General features: G+C 40.0%; 1 protein-coding gene across 10 annotated transcripts in view; it reads left to right on the top strand.

Annotated features, from left to right (window-relative positions):
• Nucleotides 1-20,730, top strand: part of FRYL (FRY like transcription coactivator) — a 394,001-nt gene that overhangs the window by 67,158 nt on the left and 306,113 nt on the right. For 3 of the 10 annotated variants that reach the window (XM_014568678.4, XM_014568676.4, XM_014568673.4), the window contains exon 1: nt 2,635-3,404. The exons of 3 other annotated variants lie outside the window; for them this stretch is intronic. In XM_014568678.4, coding sequence (XP_014424164.3) covers nt 3,206-3,404 — 199 coding nt within the window. In that variant the 5' untranslated portion in view covers nt 2,635-3,205. Of the gene's footprint in view, nt 1-2,624; nt 3,405-20,730 lie in introns of those variants that run through there. 4 more of the 10 variants (XM_014568672.4, XM_006113455.5, XM_075930450.2 and 1 more) reach the window with 3 other exon arrangements.

Raw genomic sequence — 20,730 nt, 5'->3', positions numbered from 1 at the left:
AATTGGCTCAGTTTGTAACATCCTCAGAGAAGTACCACCACCTGGAGATTCTCTCATATATTATAGTACATACTGGATTCTCCAGAGCGCAACAGAAAAAGAAAAAACTGTTGAATAAGTAGCCTGAGTTTCAGCTGATTCTGATTCAGCAAACAGAACCTTCTGTGCCAGAAGGTCCCCAAATCCTTGCAGAAGTATTGGAAAATTTGATTTAGGAAGGCCACAAAACAGATGATGCATGGAAAGCTTTTTAGTATGTGTGTAGGTTTTCATTGTTTTTAATGTTTTTCCTGCAATGCTTTCAGTTTAATAAATGTGCTAGCTTAGAAAAAGCTGTGTGGCAGCCTATAACTGCAGGCAGTGTGGTGGTTATAGCCACTGGGGAGAGAACCAATAGGAAGATGTTTGCCTTTTATACAGTTGGCTTTTTTTATGCAGTCCTCTCCTGACAGGAAAAACAGAAATCCTCCATTAGTCTTAGCTTTATACCTCATAGTTTTAGTTAGTTTGACCTTTTTCAATGTTCACTTTGTTTCCGGGGGGGAAAAAACCCGGCACCCACCGTGGTGGCGCAGCTTTTTGTCTCTGCGACAATGCCAGGTTCTCCTGGCTTCAAAAAATGTGATTCATGCAGAGACTCAATGCCTACCTGAGAGGGCTATGCCTCATGTGTCAAATACCTGGCAGAGTCTCAAGTGGCGCAAAAGTGCCCTTGTTGCCTGAATATGACGGCAAGGGCCAGAAAAGACTCTGAAACATGGCTCAAGACTATTCTCTAGGAAAACTCTCTTCAGTTACCAAGGAACAAACTAGATGATATGCCAGCACAGCAAAAGCTCTCGGGTAGGGCAGCTTCCTCACCCCACAAAGGCTCTCAACACCGGCACGCTCCCTGTTCGAGCTGCCTAGAGCCTCTCATTCCCTGATGCCACCAGTCTCTGGTACCATGGAGAAACGCAAGTCAGTGCCAGTCAGGAGAGCTGAGGCACAAATTAAGACTGCCACATCAACTGGTGCCATTGAGGTAGCAGCTTCAGATAAGCTGCATATGCCTCCTCCATCAGCTCCGGTGAACTCTCCCTCTGCACCCAATCTAACTGGGCAGAGTGATTTTGACTGCTCTATGGCACCGCAGCACAAGAAAGCGCTGCACAAAACGTGGCACTTATAAAAATCTCCTCAGCCTGAATCAAGAGGAGTAACTGCCTCACCATGCTCCATGGCGCAGGGGCACGCTAACACTTCAGAGTGGCCCCAACTTGCCTACACCACTATCTCCAAGATCTGATTATGGTAGCGGGCATAGGAGCAGGCTCTCATCACGCCATTCCTCTCCTTCTCTATCACTAACTTCCTGGAATTCATACAGGAATCACTCCCTTCAACCACATCCTATTTGGCCCAGCCAACCATGGATGTTTCCTCCACATCAGCTCCTACCTCAGTGGAGCCCGTGGGATACATGGCATGGATATCAACCGTGGTCCTCCCACACTTACCATTCAAGGCACATAGCCTCTACATCTCAGCAACACCGCACCTCCAGGCGCTCATCCACAATCTCTGATTGCTCCTCACCTGCTTACCTGCCCTCAGTAATTTCTCAGGCAGGTTCCAGTGAGTATGACAACTTACTTCAATCAGATTCAGAGACCTCATCACATAAACCCCGATCCAGGCAGGTGGAAGCAGTATTCCAGATTTCATATTCTCCCCTGTCAGATGGGTGGAGTGGGCAAGGGCTGCATGTAACCTTGCATGTTACCCGATTAGCCCAGGCTCATTTGTTAACCATGTAAACAGTTACGCTTAGTAGAGGGCATGCAAGTAAACAGAATGGTCATCCTGCTTTGGTCATCCTAAGTAGCAAGCAAAGCAATGTGGGCTACCAGGTGACAGACACGGCAAGTGCACATCAGTTGTTTTGAGATGGGGATGCATTTACACCTACTTTGCTGCATGTAAGTTCATCCCACATCTCTATAAACTCACTTCAAGTGGCTTTTATAAAACCTACTAAAACACCAAATGATTTTATCAAAAAATAATTTTGTGGACACAAGGCAACTTAATGTGAAATAGCTCAAATTAATCTGCAATAGTTTCCAAGTATAGCTAACACCTTAGTTTTAGTTATTTGGTAATATCTGTATAATCCGTTATTACATTGTGAAACCCAGAAGTCAGTAGGTTTTATTTTATGTAGCCTATTTTGTATGATTTACTGTGTGAGAATTTCTGTGAGGACTAATTTTAAAGGCAAGTTTGAGGGGAAAAAAGATAAAATAAAATACATTATAAAATAGTTTTGTGTACTTAAAATTAGAATTTTCGTGGGCGAGATAATTTTGTTAATCAGGGTTTGAAAATACAGCTTGGCGCCTGAGCTGCTTTTTGTCAGTAAAATCTGCTTCTAAAAATGTCTAGTCTGATCATTAATAGACATTCAAAACAAGAAGCAATGTACAAATAATTCTTGAATGTTGTGGTATTTTCTTCATAGTCACAAATGGGGTAAAAACCAACTTCACTTGTGTGTTTATAGATCTCTAATTTTAGTTTTAAATGGTTTGATGTCTTTAATTATTTGCTGATTTTTATTCCCAAATGTAAAAGCGTGGAATAAAGAATAAGAGGTTTTTCTGTGTGGTAGCATAAGCAAATGTTAATGCACCATTTGCAAAGCTGTTCAAGAATGTAATTTGTTCAAAGCATGGAATATTTGAGCTGTTAGTAACTCTGTTTGTAAAGCTGAGAAATGGGTTTCTAAATGATAACACTTATCTGTGAATGCAGAAGTATGTGCCTCCCTGTGCACTTAATTGAAATGAAGAGCTAATTAACTGTCAAAATAAATTTGCATTTTTAGATGTTTTATAACATTTTGGTTTAAAATCATGGTAGTGTTAAATATGTTTTTGTTTTGTGGCAGTTGATCAACTCTTGTATATTCCAGTAACTTAATTGCTTATTTTGTTTTGTTATCAGTCTGTACAGTAAACTGTCTTTGAAATCAGCCTGCCAGCAGCTGGCAGCTGACCTGCTGGTTTTGGCACCACCCAGGTTCAGCATGACATCACTGTGTAAAGTAGCTCAAGTAGTCCACCTTACTGATTCTTCAAGGAAGTTTGTACAAGCACCTGGGTGTGTGTTATGTAGCTAGTCTAATTCGTGTTGGGGAAAGTAGACGGAACAAAACAAAAAAATGGACTTTTTAAAAAAAGTAGTTCCTGCTGTAATTTCTGGAGATGTGGTACTGGATATTGGAAATACTGTTGGAAGTTCCCCAAGGCTATTGAAGATGAGACGTGTCAGCCTGTTTTCGTTAGGGCAGACTATAGATGAAGAAGATCAGATAGATTTCTCACCTTCAAATTACAGCATGTATCCACAGCACCAACTTGGTAAAGTAAAACTTCATTAACTATTGTAAACTTTTTCTCTGATGAAATAATCTGAATTGTTGTTGAGTATTAGAAAAGGCTTTTTTTCAGAAAGCCATTACGATTGTGGATGTTTTTCTTCTGTTTTAATCTATAGTTTCAAAAGTGTTTAAACCAATAGTTAATATTTTGTGAAATTGTTTAAATAATATCATAATTAAGGGTGTATTGTGTGAGTATATTACACATGTGCATGTGACTTTTAACTTAAGACGAACATCCATTTTCAAAATAAGGGTTTGGAACATAAAATGTGGCCCTGATCCTGAACTAGGAGATGCACAGGATTCCCATGGCCTTTGGTAGAGATCTATGTGTATGTAGGGGTCAGCTTACATGATTCTCAGTGCAGAATTCTATCCTTATACCACTTTTGTAAACTTTGTATTTTGTGTGCTTTCATGCTATTAAAGTCTCTTCTAAAGTATTTTTTAATATATTTTTTTAATGTTTTTACTTGAATAGTATGTGGACTAGTCCAAATTTCTTAAAAACATAAAGAATAGTTTACAACGTACTGATTTTTCTGTTGTGTATAGAACAACTGTAAAGTTGAATCATATTTCTTTTATATCCTTTAAAAACCTGATTTGTTCATAAAATTATATACAAAAAGATTTTCCACAGTACACATGCAACATGTTGATCGGTGTTTAAACATTATGCATTTTATGTTTTTTTAGAGATTAAATAAATTTTATTTACGTAGCTGTTTCAGAGGGTATATGGTTGAAGATTAGTTTTGGGAAGCAATTCAGGGCTTGATGACTCTTTCTAAAGCTCTAAACGGTCTAGGACCCAGCTGGTTATCACTCTTTTTTTTAGCTTCTCCCTCATTCCTGGTCATAGCAGTTGCAATCAGCTGCAATGCTCTGTGCTGTTCAATCCCAAGGGTTGAATTTCTAGGGGTGACAGTACCCTCTGATTGTAGGGTCCTCTGCTCTGAAATTTACCTCTTTTTGTGTTGTTTTCCCCCCCCCAAAGCCTTTCAGACATAGTGTAAAATACTGGTTTGGCTTTAAAAAAAAAAAAAAAAAAGTTACCTTGTGTTGGTGGATGGAAGCTAAGAATCAATTTTTTGTTTTGTTGGCCAAATTGTAAAAGTGTGTAATAAATTTGAATATATCGCTTGCTGTACATGTAACGTCATCAGCCATTGATAACTTATTAAAGGGTAAAATTCTCTTCCTGTTACGGTTGCCAGATGGTTTCAACAAAAATACCGGACACACTTGATATTACATCACAATCTACATTACATCTTATTTAGAAAATACTGGATATTTATATTTTCTCAATTTGTTTCCCAATCAGAAAGCTCAAATACTGGACTGTCCAGTTCAAAACCGGACACTTGGCAACCCTGCTTCCTGTTGCCAGCATGCTTAAGGATAACTCACTGGAAGTTCTTTTTTGAATGCTGATCCTATCAGTATTCACTGTGGGTGTGCTTATGCTCTATGTTCCTAGGGCCAGAAACTTATAGCAGCATTTATTGGTCCAAACCTGGGCCCTTCTTTTTTCCTGGAGCTCTAAACTGAGGACATAAGGGATGGCACAGTGCAATCACCTCTCCAGTTCTTTTCTATTGCTTGTAATCTGGGATGGAATCCTTCCATGTGTGGCATTCTAGCTTTTAGCTCTTCTGCCTGTTTGTATTTTGCAAATAATTTTTATTAGCTATATTCATAGTAGTGAGTTTGTGGATAGTAGGAATCATGGGCTTCGTCCTGTTCCCTCACTGTTTGAGGCACTTTAGAATGCCCAAGACTTCTAGGCCTGCCTGGCTTGTACGTGGGTCTTCCTGGTTAGTGATCAACACAAGAGCTGATTGTACTGCTTTGGGGAATAAAGATTGTATCCGACTGAGAGATCTGCCACTCGTATCCTCCTTGCCCTAGAGGCAGTCTTGTAAATTTCAGAATCCATAGGCATGAGGCGCGGTCTTGCCTTGGACTCTGCTACACTTCGTCTTATTATCTGGAACCTTCAGACACTGTATTTGCAGCACCAACATCTTCTAACTTGGGATCATCTAGATCTACGTTTCTCCTTGTCCTCTTCATGTCTCCATGTCATGGAAACATCCTCTTAAAAAGAGAGACAGTTTACTTTTTAAGATGTTTCAACTGGTGCCTGTTCCCTTCCTGCAGCACCTGTTGAGACTCTGTATCTTGAATTGTTGTGTTCAGAACTCCAGGGAAGCTGAGACTGGCACTGATTGTACTGGGTGCTTCCAGTTTCTAAAGTCATTCATTAAGGTTTTCTCACCCCACTCCCAGCTCACTGGTGGTCTAGGGCTAGGCTACATCCGAAAGAGCTTGACAGCAACATCTGTGGGATACTTCTATGGATAAAGAGGGCATAAACCTGGATTTGTTGGGGAGAAAGATGCTTTTCATCATCTAGTCTCCTATGCAGGATAACCTAAAATTACTAGGCACAAATAACTAAACAAGATTTCTTGAACTACACAAAGTTTATGGAATTTTCTGATAGCCTTCTGTAGTAGGACAGAGCTAGTTTCCAAGCTCTTACAGAAAAAGGTAAACTGATAGCCAAGATCACTCTTCAGTCTGTAGCTGATGCCATTCTTACTTCATGTAGATCTATGGCTACTTTAATAGGGCTAATTTCACACATCTAAAAATAATTATGCCCAAATCAGCTGGAGGAAGAATTTAATAAAAATGTGAATCCTAAGTGGGAAATATTTAGGAGCATTTTACTAAGGTGCCCAAAACCACAGTCAGACAATCAAGGAAGAAGGCAGTGCTGGCTAAAAAAGCCAATTTGGTTTATAGGGGAAGTGAGGGCATCAGGTAAAACATTGCCCCACCCCCCAAGAAAAACCTCAAAGAAATGGAAGACAAGTCTCAGAAGGATAGCTGTGTTTGTCTGTATCTGTAAAAACAATGAGGAGTTTAAAAACCAACAGATTTATGTGGGCATAAGCTTTTGTGGGTAAAAACACTTCATCAGATGCATGGAATGGAAGACGGGGGAGCTGATAGTAATAAATATAAAGCAGAAATTAGGTATTATAATAAATTGATAAGTGAGGCCAGGTGACAGAAGGAAAAATCTGCAGCTAAGCCTTGTAAAAAGCAGTTTAAAAAAAATCCTGACAGTGGTAGTAGTGGTCCATTGTTAGATGAAAATGGTAGAATTACCAATAATCTAGAAAAGTTAGGGCTGTTCAATAAATGTATCTGTTCTATATTTGGAGGGGTAGAACATACGATGTGGTTGCAATCTTCTATTCCACTTATATTTTATAAACTTTAAAGCAAGGATGGGGAACCATTTTTGGGTTGGGGGTGCGCTGACCCTGAAAAATCCAGTAGGAAGCTGCACACAAGTGAGAAGTGTAAAAAACCAACCAACCAGCCAAACCCTCATTAACATGGCCCCTGACTGAGGAGGAGAAAGTCTCTTGCTGTGTTTTCCTTGCACACTAGAGGTAGGCTAGTAGACTTTGTGTGCTTCAATCCCACAGTAAGGCAGCAGAGGGGCTGGAGCACCAGCCTAGGCTCCCCAATGCTGGGGAAGGAGAGGAGTCCTGAGCCTCAAGAGCTGGATCCAGGAAAGCCGGGGACTGCATCAGTCTCCTGGACATTAGGTTACCCACTCTAGTCAGAAGAAACCATTACGATCATCCAATCTGATGCCTGCATGCTGCAGGCCACATAATTTCACCCATCTGCTTTTGTCCATAGACCCATAATCTCAGGATTTCTTTATGCAGCACAGAGTCAACCCGTGGAACTCCTTGCCAGAAGATGTTGTAAAGACCAGGACTTCAGCTGGGTTCAAAAAAGATAAATTCATGGAGGTTAGATTCATCAATGGCTATTAGCCAGGATGAGTAGGAATGGTGTCCCTAGCCTCTGTTTATCAGAGGCTTGAAATGAATGACAGGAGAGGGATCACTTGATTACCTGTTTTGTTCACTCCCTCTGGGACATCTGGCATTGGCCACTGTTGGAAGACGGGATACTGGGCTAGATGGATCTTTGATCTGACCCTGTGTGGCCATTCTTATGTTTTTAAGATGGGCCTCAAGACCAATTCCTGAAGAATTCCTCATTAGTAATCTCCTCCATCCTGAGAGTTCACCATTCAGTATGTCCCATTGTAGTCTACCCATTAACCAGTTCCTTATTTACCTTTTCATGCTCATACTAAACCTGATCTTCTCCAATTTAATAATTTCTCATGTAGAACTGTAGTAAATGTCTTACTGAAGTACAGGTAGATTGGATCTACTGCATTTCCTTTGCCTGGAGAATGTTAAAAAGAAGTTAAACATTTTAAACTCAGCAGGTCCATATAACTCCCATCCAGGAGTTGACTGAAGAGCTTACTGCACCTGATTGGTTTTTTTTTTCCCCCCAATAAGTTTTGGAGCACCAGGCAAGTTCTAGAAGACTGAAAGAAACCTAATGCTCTGCCAGTTTTTAAAACAGTTAAATCTGGACAACCCAGGTAATTATAGGCTTGCCGGCCTGACATGAATGCTGGGCAAGACAATAGAGTGGAGACATAGGAATCTATTAATACAAAACTAATGAAAAGCAATGTAATTAGTGCAAATCCATATGGGTTTATGGAAAATAGATCATGTCAAACTAAGTGGGTATCTTCTTTGATTATAAATTTGAGCTAGAAAGCGGAGAGTGCTGATACATGTAGACTTCCATAGGCACTTGACTTGGTGCCACATGACATTTTGATAACCCTCCCCCCCTCCTAGAATCATATAAAATTGAACATAGCACATAAGTAGGTTAAAAACTGGCTAACTGATAAGGTCTCAAAACTGTAATGGTACGCAGTAAATTGTTGTTGAGTGGCTCTGTTTCTAGTAGAATCCTGCTGGATCAGTTCTTGGCTCCATGCTATTTAATATCTTTATCAATGACCAGGAAGAAAATATAAAATAATTACCGATAAAGTTGGCAGATGACCTAGAAATGGAGGGACTGTTAAATAATGAAAGGGGGTGGTTACTGATTCACAGCGATATAGATTGCTTTGTAAACTGGATGCAAGCAAACAGTATGCTGTTTAATATAACTAAATGCAAATATAGACATTTGGAAACAAAGAATATAGGTCATACTTCCAACATAGGGGATTCTGTCCTGGGAAGCAGGGACTCTGAAGAAAGATTTGAGGATTGAGGGTGACAGCTGAATATGTATTCCCAATGTGGTGCTGTGGCCAAAAGAGCATATGATCCTTGGGTGACTAAACAGGGGAATCTCAAGTAGGGGTAGCAAGGGTTATTTTACTGCTCTTTTTTGAACTGGTATAACCACTCCTGGAATATTGTATCCAATTCTGAGTCCCAAAGTTCAAGAAAGATGTTTTGATATATTGGAGAAAGCTCAGAGGAGAGTCAAGAGAATGACTGGATTTGAAAACATCTCTTACAAGTGGTTGGCTTAAGGAGCTCAGTCTATTTAGTGTTACTAAGAGAGGGTTAAAAGGTGACTTGATTAGTCTATAAATACCTACCTGAGTAGCTGCTTTGAATATTTTAAATAGAGGCAGGGTAAATTTTTTTAAAATAAACACATGAAATAAATAACTTATTGAATAATGGGTTCTTCAGTATAGTTGAGAGAGGTGGACAAGATCCATTTGTTGGAAGATGAAGCTAGACAAACCAGACTGTAAATAAGTAATACATTTTTAATAATGAAACTTGCAAATTGTTCCAATGATAAAAAACCTATTGTGGTATATTTCCCGTCTCTGAATATTTTTAAATCAAAGTGACATGTTTTTCTAGCAGATCTGCTCTAGGAGTTAATGTAGGCTATATCTATAGCTTGTGCTATATAGGAGGTCAGACTAGGTGATCACAGTGATATCTTCTGTTCTTTAGAGCCTTACTAGTATAAAGTTAATCAAAATGTTAATTTTATCTTGTATTTAAAATAAGCTTCAAATTAACAGCTTGTTGTGAATTTTGGTTAAAAAAGCTAACTAAAAATGTTCTAGAATGGAAAAGCATTACTGTTAAACCAGCTTGAAAGGAAATCCTGCAGGTACAAGTCTTCAACGGTAGCAAAAATGCAAAGGTCTTTTTTTAACCTTGTATTTGATAAAGTATCGGTGGTTGAGCAATTAAAAGATAACAAAGCATACAAAATTTTAATTCTGCTATTGAAGATTAATTCTCTATTCTGACTCCTTAAATAATTGCCAATGGCCTGTCGTTACAAATAATTTCCTCAAATCAGTGTTATATGACTGTTATAATAGAAAAATGTGATGTCATCATTTACGAAATGCAGATTTGCAGTCTGTTCGGGGATCATGCTTTTAACATTAGCAGATAGCAGCTGAATCCTCTTTAAATTATCTGCTTATTTCTATTTTTGTATACTGGTGATAGAATGAGGTACTCTTATGGAACAGAGCAATGTGCTACTGCATTACCTATGAAGAATGCATTAGAAGGCAGGTATCTCAAAACAGGTAATTAAAGCAATCAATAAATAGGCACATAAGCCTCAGGAAAGTGTTTATTAATGTCAGCAGATATTGAGCAATAGAAGTATACATGTAATAAAGCTGCTCAAAATGAGATCACTTTTTAAAAACTGTGATGCTGCTAATTGTATACAACTAGCCAAATTTTATTTGGATTGAAATAAGTTTCCAGTTGCTCTTCCTGTTCTTAAATATATAGCTCACTTTTTAAAAAACACCTTATAAATTAATGTAAATGTAGGTGGAATACTGGGTTTTTCAAATTTAACTGGTGATATTTGTATAATTCAATAACAGTAATTTTCTAACACTAATGAGGGAGGAGAAGAATTATATGGTCCTAAAATCTTTGCATTATATTGAATGAATGCAGGTAACATATTTTTTTAAGGATTAAAATATATCAACTATAAATTTCCTTTAAATTAATATAAGTAAGATTTTGCTGCTTTTTAAGGTGGAAATCAAAGCTTTAAGTAGAATGCTTTATATACAAAGTGAATGATGTGCTTTAATGTTTGTTTTCCCCCCCCAAAGTATATGCGAGAAATGGTCTTGTAGGCCAGTTTTAGATTTGTAAAGCTGGTAGGATGACAGTAGTAAAAAGAAAGTGAAGATACTTAATTTTCTGAAATTTTTAATTATATGAACTCTGTGAGAGAGGAAAGAAGCTTTTACAAATATTAATCTGTGAACACACAGTCCAGTTAAATTTATTATTTATCTAAAAGCTTTGTGCTCAGTGCTGTTCAAGACAGTTCCTGTCTGAAAGAGATTACAGTGTAGAAGGTAGATACAGAAAGATGAGATGCACTGAGAAATCTAGAGGGAAAAATTACCTTTGATTAACTGACTATATTTTCATAGATTAATCCTTTAATTTTCCCTTCGTCTGTCTGTCTTTGGATCTTCTTTTCCTCTTTTTTTCCCCCATAATGATAGGAAAGGTTGGCTTGTGCAGTGATGGTCTAGACCATTGGATAGGTAGTGTGCAACATATAGTGTGCAAAATGTGAATTTCTGTCAGCAGATCTGTCCTTTAGTTATAGTGTGAGGCAGGGGAATTCATATAAATGGACAGTTTAAAAAAAATATATTAGGACTATCCTAGAAATATTGAATATATTCATATGGAGCTCTCATTATTCAAAGTGTGTCCACATTACTTTTTATATTAATGTTTTGTCTTTTTATGAACATAAATCCTGTTTCTCCACAAGCAGTTCTGCTAGGATGAGATGAATATTCTCCTAGATAGTAAACCATTAATTAACAGAGCTCTGGTTACCTATACGGTGCTAAAGTAGCTACTCATGTTCTGTATTTATAGGTAAAAACAAGTTCTAAATGAATAATCCATTTTGGGAGAATGATAGGAGGCCCTTCAATAATTCCATTATTTTCTTAGAAATCAAGAAGTTGTATTGAGTATTTACTCTTCCAGGGGCTATTACATGTGAGTACACTCTTGTCACTCCTTCTCTGGAGTAAAAAAATGTATTGACTTGCAGTATTGCCAATAAGATGAGGGAAAGAGAAAAACAAGAAAGCTGGTGCATGCTTGTTTGGGGTCAGTGCAGGTATAATAAATGATGCACGTAGGTAAGGAATGTATCTAAAATACACATAAACTTATTTTGAGGAGGGAGTAAATTCAGTTTAATTGTGCTCCAAGGTTTGGACAAGCTTATGCTTCCAGTAGGTTGGGGTGGGCAATAATTTTTTACTGGGGGCTACTTCAGAAATTTTTGAAGTGGCCCCGAATCATACCAGAAGAGGCGGGGCCTCAAGTGGAAGGGGCAGAGTCAGGATACTTCCCTGCTTTCCTACCCACAGACCATGCGTGATTGGTCTGGAGTGAAAGAGCGTGTGAAGTCTTCCCCTCCCTGGTTCTCCCTAGGCGCTAATGCCCTTGGCAGTGGGAGGAGACTTCATGCGTCACTTACCTCAGCAATTTCATCTTCCACTGCTTCAGTATTACAGTGCTGTACCAGAACAGCAGGCTCCCAGTAAGAATTATCTTAACTGTCAGAATCGTTAGGGTACTCTCAAAATTCTCAGGAGCTCTGCATGAGACTCAGCTCTTACCATCTTGTCTCGCAGGAGAAAAACACAAACACAGCCTGTGCACCATAGAATCACAGCCACTGTTATTGATGATAGAACAAGAGAAGTTAAACTGAAACTGCTTTTGTCAACAGTCTTCTCCGCAGCAACAGTGAATCTTTTCCTGAGCCCCAACAAATATCAAGTGTGGGCTTGGCTTGCCAGAAAACATAGCTGACAGTTGTGGCTTAACCAGAAAGTCTTCCTAGCACATACTGGCGTCTCAGAAAATCAGCTTGACAGTATTTTCTTCAAATAAACTCATTTTGCTGGACACTTGCGAAGATACACAAGACAAATGTTATCTGGGGTCTCTCTTTGGGTTCCTTTTTTGAAAAACAAAACCTACTGATACTAGGATTAAAAACAATGCTGAAAGATTCATATAATTGTAACTGCTGCCTCCAAATAAAAACATTCTGGCCCTGGAATACCTACATAATTAATTTGCAGTTTAACTGATCCCAGTACCTTTGAATGATTTTGTAGGGCAGGGGGAGGGCTACATTAAAATCACAGCAGTTATACAGACAGTGTTCTTGAGCTGTCCTCATTGTACTTGAGAATATTTAAAGAAAGATGAGACAGTAGTTTGCCTATCATGTTTTATTTAAATCTACTTGTTTGGTGTCCAAGACCTTGGAAATGTAATAATGTTAAAACTATTGGGAAAACAAAAGCGAGTGTTCTAAATTACTCCATTACCTTTTTGTGTGTAACACAAAACCAGAACAAGTAGGATGATAAAAACCATTGCAGACAGATTGAACTCATCCTAGTTTGTTACTACCTAATGTTTGAAGGGAAACAAGTTTGGCATGAAATGTATTTACATTTTTATGTAGTGGGGGTCAGATAACACTTCTAATCTCCTGGGGCCTAAGTTTTTCATGTTTGTTACAGCAGACTTGTTTTTGATATGCTACTTGTTAATGTGGAAAGCTGAGAACTTTGGGCCTTCCAGAAAAGCTAAGTGTGCAGACTGTTGGTAGGTGTTTAATATTATTATACATTCTTTTTAGCAATAACCCGTTCTTCCCTTAGAATCAGTTGGTTCTTTCAATTTTCCCCCTTAATCTTAGTATTTATAAGTTTTATAAATCAACATAAGTCTTGAGCAATGATTGTTAAGATGCACTTGGGCTGTTCACAGTGACCTTATTTCAGTGTCAAACTGTTTATTCCCAGAAAAAGAATGTTTGTAGATATTTCAAAAGAGGTCTAGTCAGTAAAATATTTAGTGATCATATGGTGGGGAAAAATGGCTAGAAATTACATTTACCTAAAACTAAGGTTATCCATTTTTTTTGCAACACTTTACAGTTTGATCAAAATAATATTAACCTTGAATCAATGTTCCCATTGAATCAGTTTTTTCCACCATGTGCAGAATCATTTTTATATGCTCGAAGGCATGTGAGGATGTATACCACCAGTAGAAACACATGCTGGTGGTGGTGGGTGCTCTGCTAATCAGATGGACAGTATTTGAATGGCTCCTGAGTGGCTGCCCAAATGCATCTTTCAGGGAACACATCTTAGAGTGCAGGTATTCTAATAAATAATAGTTTAACAGAAATTGACAGCTGTTGTTGTTTTAATAATCTTTAACCATGTACAAGATGAAATCTGTAGGTTCACAATGCTGGAGAAGCTGCATTGATGGAAAATTCATAACCATTGCCACAGGGTGGGTATGCCCAGCCCCCTCTGAAGCATGGTATTGAGCCCATCATGCCCCACAATACGTACTCCACCCTGTGGATGTTACAGTCCCAAAACCCACAGGCCTTGCACTACCCCCTTTGTCAAGGCTGTTCCCCACTGTAGCACGACAGATACAGAAGTGGGGGCCCGCAAAAGCACCCCAAAATCTGATCTCTACAGGCTTTGGTAGAAAAACTTTCCCCAAAATCCTAATACCTGGACTTGGGTGATGGCAGCGGTTTTTTTATTCTCCAAAGTAATCCAAGAAAACCAGGGAAGAGATCACTTGGGAAACCTCCTCCCTAAAACCTCGGGTACCTCAAGCTCTTTTCCCCAAAAGAGCTTAAAGAAGAAAAGAGAAAACAGCAAGCTGCAGTCTGTGACAGCTGTCCCCTAGTCAGAGGTATGCAGATACCACCAACAGATTTTCCAGGACACAGAAATAAACCAATACCAGGTTAATTAGAAAAAACAAACTTTTATGATCAAAACAATACTACCTTGCTAGGGTTGCCAGATATCCCAGTATTTGAACTTTTTGTTCTGGAAACAAATTGAGAAAATATAAATGTCCGGTATTTTCCAAATAAGATGTAATGTAGATTGTGATGTAATGTCAAGTGTGTCCGGTATTTTTGTTGAAACCATCTGGCAATCCTATGGCGTTCCAAGCATAGTTAAGATGGCTAAATGGTAAGGGCCACCAATTGATACTCAGAGAAAATTCCCTAGGTTAGAAAGCTTCATTACAAAAGAGTGGAAAAAAACACTTTTAACAACTCAGACATCAATTTCAAATTCCCAAACAATAAAACCTGATGGGTTAACTAAACTTTGCCCTACTTACATATTATTGAAAAGAGTTTTCTTGGAGAGAGACAGGCCTTCCCATCTCCCTGTTACTTGGAAGAAACCTCTCTTGACTCTGACAAAGGAGGGAAAAGATAAAAATTCCTCTGTCCCAGTTTGAAATCCCTACCTGAATCACTACTGGCTGACCAGATACCTGGCTAGAGACAGGAGACGTAGTTAACACCCTTAGTCCCCAGGCTGCTGGTCAGCCCTCCTGGTTATGACAATGCTAAAGTCCCAAGAACCCACAGGCCTTGCACTACCCCTTTCTCCTATCCAAGAATCTGGCCTTCTAGTCAAAATCAGTGGCCACCCCTGTGCACAGGTCAAGTAGGGCCCATTGGCTGAGTGAATATCAACAACGGGAACACCTTGTCACAGGATGTGGGGCGAGAGGAACCCAGGCCCTACTTCTTAACCTGGTCCCAGCCCAGGGTCCTGTCAGTTGTGGGTGTGTCCCACCACTAGCTCAGCAGGGAATCTGCCTTCAACACACAATGCTCAGGGATCCAGCTCCCTGCCCTGGGCTACTTCTGTGCTGTTCACGATAACCAGCATCTTCCCCACTTGCTCCTTGCTCTGTTGTGATCAGCCCTGATTGAGCTGTTCCACTGGCCTTTATACTGGTCCTCCAGTTGGAGCATGCCCAGCAGAGCTGTGGGGATGGGGCTCTCTGACAGGCAGGCTTGGTTAATCCTTACCCGCTCATTGTGGGGTTGGCTTACCCTATCACAGCCATAAGTAAACATAATAAATTATATATTTTGTTAGCTATCCTCCTTTTATGGAAATGCAGTTTAGTAAAAGAATAATCTTGAAGGTGACTGCAGCTAAGGAGGTTTATGTTAATAGTATGACTGGATATATTATGTAGTTTATCCGAATAGTTTTAGTGGTGATTTTTCATGCAGTGTTCATGCTGGGATTTAGGTAACATTATTTTTATAATAGGATAGATAAGACATTCCAAATGTTGAATATTATTGGGCTATATATATGAAATATGAAAGAAAATGGTAATATGTAGTTCAATAACTATTGTACCTGTTCGAGCTACATACTTGCTAGATATTTTTAAATAAAAGAATGATACAATGATAACAGATGCCATTTATATTGAGAAGTAGTCTTTACATTATAAATACCATGACAAGTATCCATAATAATGCAGACTGTTGCCTAATGAGATTTCTGAATGTATCTAGGTATCTAACACCAATTCATGTCAATCAGCGTAAGGAGCTTGAGCACACTTGAAAAGACCACTAGGTGTCTATTAACATCTTTACAAATTTGGCTTTAAGTACCTATGTAACAAGTAGACAGGGATGCTGAAGCAGTATTGTGTATTACACTTTACTAAAGCATATGCCAGAATTCTGTCGTCCTAGGACTTTCAGAGAGCATTAGACAGAATTAACTCATACATTCAAGGACTTAATTTACAATGGCCATGAGATTGAAACAAGTTCTCAGTCATCTTCAAAGAGTACTACAGACATCTAATAGGTACACAAACACTGTAAATTGTATATGGAAAACTTATGAATAACTGAAAAATACTTCTAGGTAGTAAATCTGCTGCTCCTCATACAGATTTCCCTAGTAAGTTTTAAATTAACACTTATAATTCTAAACATTTGTATATCCTGATCTTCTTTCCAAAATAATTTGTCATTCTCTTTAGCATTGCTATAGTATGTAATATGTTATCTGGTTTCTACAGAGCTTGACAGCATCTCAGTTCTTTTCCAAAACTTCAGAGCAGTTCCAGCACATAAGTTTTCGGATCCTTACAATTAGTAACACTGCTTGGGTTAATAGCTGATTCGTCTTCTCACTAGTTCCAAAGTAGGTATTGGGATCAGCGTCACAGTTGATGAAAATTATATTAACTTGCAGTGCTATCAGTATATAAAATATCCATTCTCTAGATTTATATAAAGCTCTCATTTGTCTGGGGCTAAGTCAATAAGGATGTAGAAACCCTCACTTTACTGGGCTTTGCCGCATGCACACTCTGTCTCTCAGTGGAGACAAAATACCAATTCAGATCAGTCAGCTAATAATTATATGTAAATTCCACATGCTCTGTAGCCTCTAAGGAGTGACTCAAATGCTTCCTACCCAGTCCTCCATCTTTATCCATAAAACATGCTACAGTAGACTAAACATTATCCTAATAGAGGACTTTGCTAGTAAATACAGATGGATTAATGATGCTCTGTGTACAGCATGGTATAGGAGTTGGTACCCAGCCTTAGCAACAGATACAAGAATCTTTTGATTCTTGTCAATCAGGCACTTAAGTCTACAGCAGTGAATTGGAATAGTAAGGATGTGTCCAATTCATAGCATTTGATGTGGAAATGCAGATGTGCATTGCTCATTGTTTTTAAACTTTAATGTGTGTATGTATGTGGGAACAATCAATGGTTTGAATTACTGAGAATTTTAAAATGTATGTGTAATAGAAGCTTTATTGTCTATATGGATTTCTTATCCATATTCTTCAAAGAAAGGCAAGTATCATTTTATCCATCTGTTAACTGGGGTTCCATGACACAGAGAAGATACTTGGTAAAGGTCATACAACAGATCTGTGACAGAGCAGGGAATAGAACCCAGTTCAGCATCTTATTCATTGCACCATATTTCTTCCACTTAAGTAGGCATGTGGATAATCTATAAATTACATTTAGTAAATAAAGAGGAATTATTTGTGTTGCTCAAGAAGGTACATTTTGAGCCTAAATATATTGACGTAGACTTTCTAATATTTAATAGTATAAGATACAGAAAAACTATACACCCTCATAATACAGCTTTTAAATATTGTTTACATGTCAAATTCTTACTGGCTTTACTATTTCAAATGCATGAGTCACATCTAAAAGAAGACTATTTCCTCTAAGTCTACTGTGTATACATAGCAATAATAATGAAACATAATATTTGAGTATGATAGGAAAAACAACTTAAACTACCCCGAGACACTCTCTCTCTTTAATAGTTGTGTTGCAAGTGCTGGTGGATCACAAAGGGCATTTCACTCGTATCGGTGTGGGATGGTTATGATGTGCACCTCTTTAGGAACACAAGTCTGTTCAGAAACCTTATCAGGGACTTTCTTTGTTAACCACTGGTGATGTTGAAATGCCAGTAGCCTATTGCCTACCTCTTTCTCCCATTGCTCAGGAAGCTGTGCACTGGACACCTGGATAACAATAAGAAGCAGTTCAGCAATAGGCTGAGCAAGTGGAGAATGGTTGTGGAATGTGTCTTTGGATGTTTGCTTAGTAGGTTAGATCTCAGTGAAAGCAGTATCACTTGTTTTATTGCTGTCCACTGTGTGTTCCATAATGTCTGCAAGGTGAAGACAGAGAAGTTTCTTCTGGGGTAGAGTATGGAGGTGCATAGGCTGGTAGCTAAATGTGAGCAGCCAGATGCCAGGGCTATAAAAAGAGCCCAGCGAGGAGCACTTTGTCTCTGGGAGGCTTTGAAAACCTGCTTCAGTGATGTACGCTACTTATCTGCATTGTGCCTTCCCATACCATTCTCTCCATTGCATCAGTTCCCCTGTGCCTCCTCCCCTTCACCCTTCAAACCCCTATGCCTGGAATAAATAGTGTTTCAGTCTCGAAAGATTGACTTTAATTGCAAAAACATATAGAAACAGAAGGAACAAGAAAATAATTTTAACCTTGGTCAAATGGTGTGATAAATTTGGGAAGGGAAAAGGTAAGTGAGACTGTCTGTGAAAGCATAGAAGTCTTTTCGATCAAATGTCTTCAGATAGCTGCCTTTTCTTCTAGTACTTTCTCCTGATGTTGAGTAAAACATGTTTCCCTTCCCCCCCTCTCCTGGAATATTTGGGGGAGGGAGTTTGAGAACAGGTTGCTGTTTGTAGGGCACTATGTAGGGGCTGTAGAGGAAGTCTACCCTCAGGATGGTTTTTCTTGAGATGTCTTGTTGAGCTTCAACATGGCTGACTTGGTCCTTCATAATCTGCAGCATTTCATTCTGCTTGACCCACTCCTGCTGCTGTTGCTCTCCATAATCAGTTTTTCAGACAATAAAATCATCTAAGCTCTGAGCCCGTTATCAGGTATCTTGAAGATGTTCATTATCTTGTTGAAATGTCATCACACATTCTCTCTTCTAATCTGTTACAGGAAGTCCCCGGGTTACATCAATCTGACTTGCATTGGATCCCTAGTTACAAACGGGGAGGTGGGGGTTGGGGGAGCAGCTAGTGCGGTGTGCCTGGAGGCCACAGCCCGGTGCAGGGCCGGGTGTTTAACGGCGGAGGCGGATTCCCCTTTAAATCTCCCTGCCTCCCCCCAGGTCTCCTTCTTACCACAATGCACCGGGCACCGGGCTCCCTCAGCGCCGCCTGAATGGAAATGCCACCACCGCCGGGACACAGCTAGTGCGGGGTGCCTCCCCCATTGTCGCGGCCCGGGGGGCGCTTCCCCCCAGCAGACCAGGGAGACACGGAGCAGCTTTTCTTGCCGCGGAGGACGCGGGTGGCGGGACCAACCCGGCAGCACTCCAGCTGCTCTGCCACAGGCGTCTCCGATTCAGCCGCTGCTGGTCAGTTTCAACAGCGGCTGAATCTGGACGCCTGGAGCAGAGCAGCTGGGGCGCTGCCAGGTTGGTCCCGCCGCCCGCGTCCTCCGCAGTGAGAAAAGCCGCTCCGCGTCTCCCTGGTCTGCTGGGGGGGCAGGCGGGGAGATTTAAAGGGGAATCCGCCTCTGCCGTTAAAAACCCGGCCCTGCGCCGGGCTGCGGCCTCCGGGCGCTGCAGCGGCTGGTCGGGGCGCACGGGGCACGCTTGGCCCCAGCCCCAGAGGCCGGCCGTGGGAGTGCGGGGGAAGGGGATGCGAAGCGCGGCCGGGGCTGCTTTAAAAGACTCCCCGTGCCGAGGCCGACTTACATCCAAATTCAACTTAGCATGCCAGTTCCAACTTAAATATAAATTCAACTTAAGAACAAACCTACAGTCCCAATTTTGTACGTAACCCGGGGACTTCCTGTATAGCCTCTCTGCTGGTGGGAAGGATGTGCTGACAATCAAGTTTTGCATGATAAGGCATGCAACATGCAAGGAAACTATTGTCAGTGTATGCCCTGTGTCTGGTACAAGGTTGCTGTTTTAAACATAACATTAAAAAAAGCATATAACCCCACCGTTCATTTGGAATTGCATACTCACTAGAGGTGTTTTCCCTGGCATGACGATTCAGCCACTTTTCAGTCCTGTGTTTGTCGGGGCTGCAGGGTCAAAAATTGCTCTGGTCTCTCATTCTCTTCCTAATATTGTTCTTCGTTGTCCTTCTTGTCATTTCCTGAGGTGGCTGGGAAGGTATCCATGCTGCAGTGGGGGGGATAATGTTGGAGTTGCAGCTGAGAATCATGACCATGTTCTTCTAGAAAGGCATATCGGTGTGCATAACCAAAACTGTTTGCCTTCGTTGTCTTTTGGCTACCTGAGGGACATGCAGCAGTTCTCTTTCATGCCCTACATGATCTTTGTTTAGATGTCTGTTTCTTTGACTGGATTTGAGCTTTGCCCACACAGCCTCTTCTCCCTGCAGAACAATAAGATCCACCACTTCCTATGTTTTTCAGACTTGAGTGTGTTTGGGGTGTTGATTTGCCATGATAAGTTTTGCTGGTGAACTCTCCATGCTGATGAAACAGGAGATGGGAATTTGATAGTTCCCAGAACTTTAATGGAGCAGGGGCTGTTTCTTGTGAACCTGTCTGCTGTGCAGTGGAATTGAAAACGATTTCCAGACTATTGTTGGACACCTCCTGCAGGCCAATTCAGTTGACTTACACAATGATGAATCTGCACTACCTCCGTTGTTCCATCAACATTACATTGAGTACTATGCCTCTTGATTTAAAAAGTAGCTTTCATTGACTTAAGTTTGTAGTGTAGACCAGGCATAGGTCTCTAATTACTATTAGTCTATATCCACTAGGTTTTGAATTGTGCAGCTGAGCAGCTTCTTCACCTCTTGTATGGGAATCAGTAAAGGTTATACCACAGTTGTGGCCTGAGTATCTTTTCTTACATGCATAAGTAATCTACATTAATTTTATCT

The sequence above is a fragment of the Pelodiscus sinensis genome, chromosome 4 (genome assembly GCF_052426305.1).
Source record: "Pelodiscus sinensis isolate ZL-2025 chromosome 4, ASM5242630v1, whole genome shotgun sequence".
NCBI lineage: Eukaryota > Metazoa > Chordata > Testudines > Trionychidae > Pelodiscus > Pelodiscus sinensis.
The sequence above is the reverse complement of the archived record's forward strand: the minus strand, read 5'-3'. Positions and strand labels throughout refer to the sequence as shown.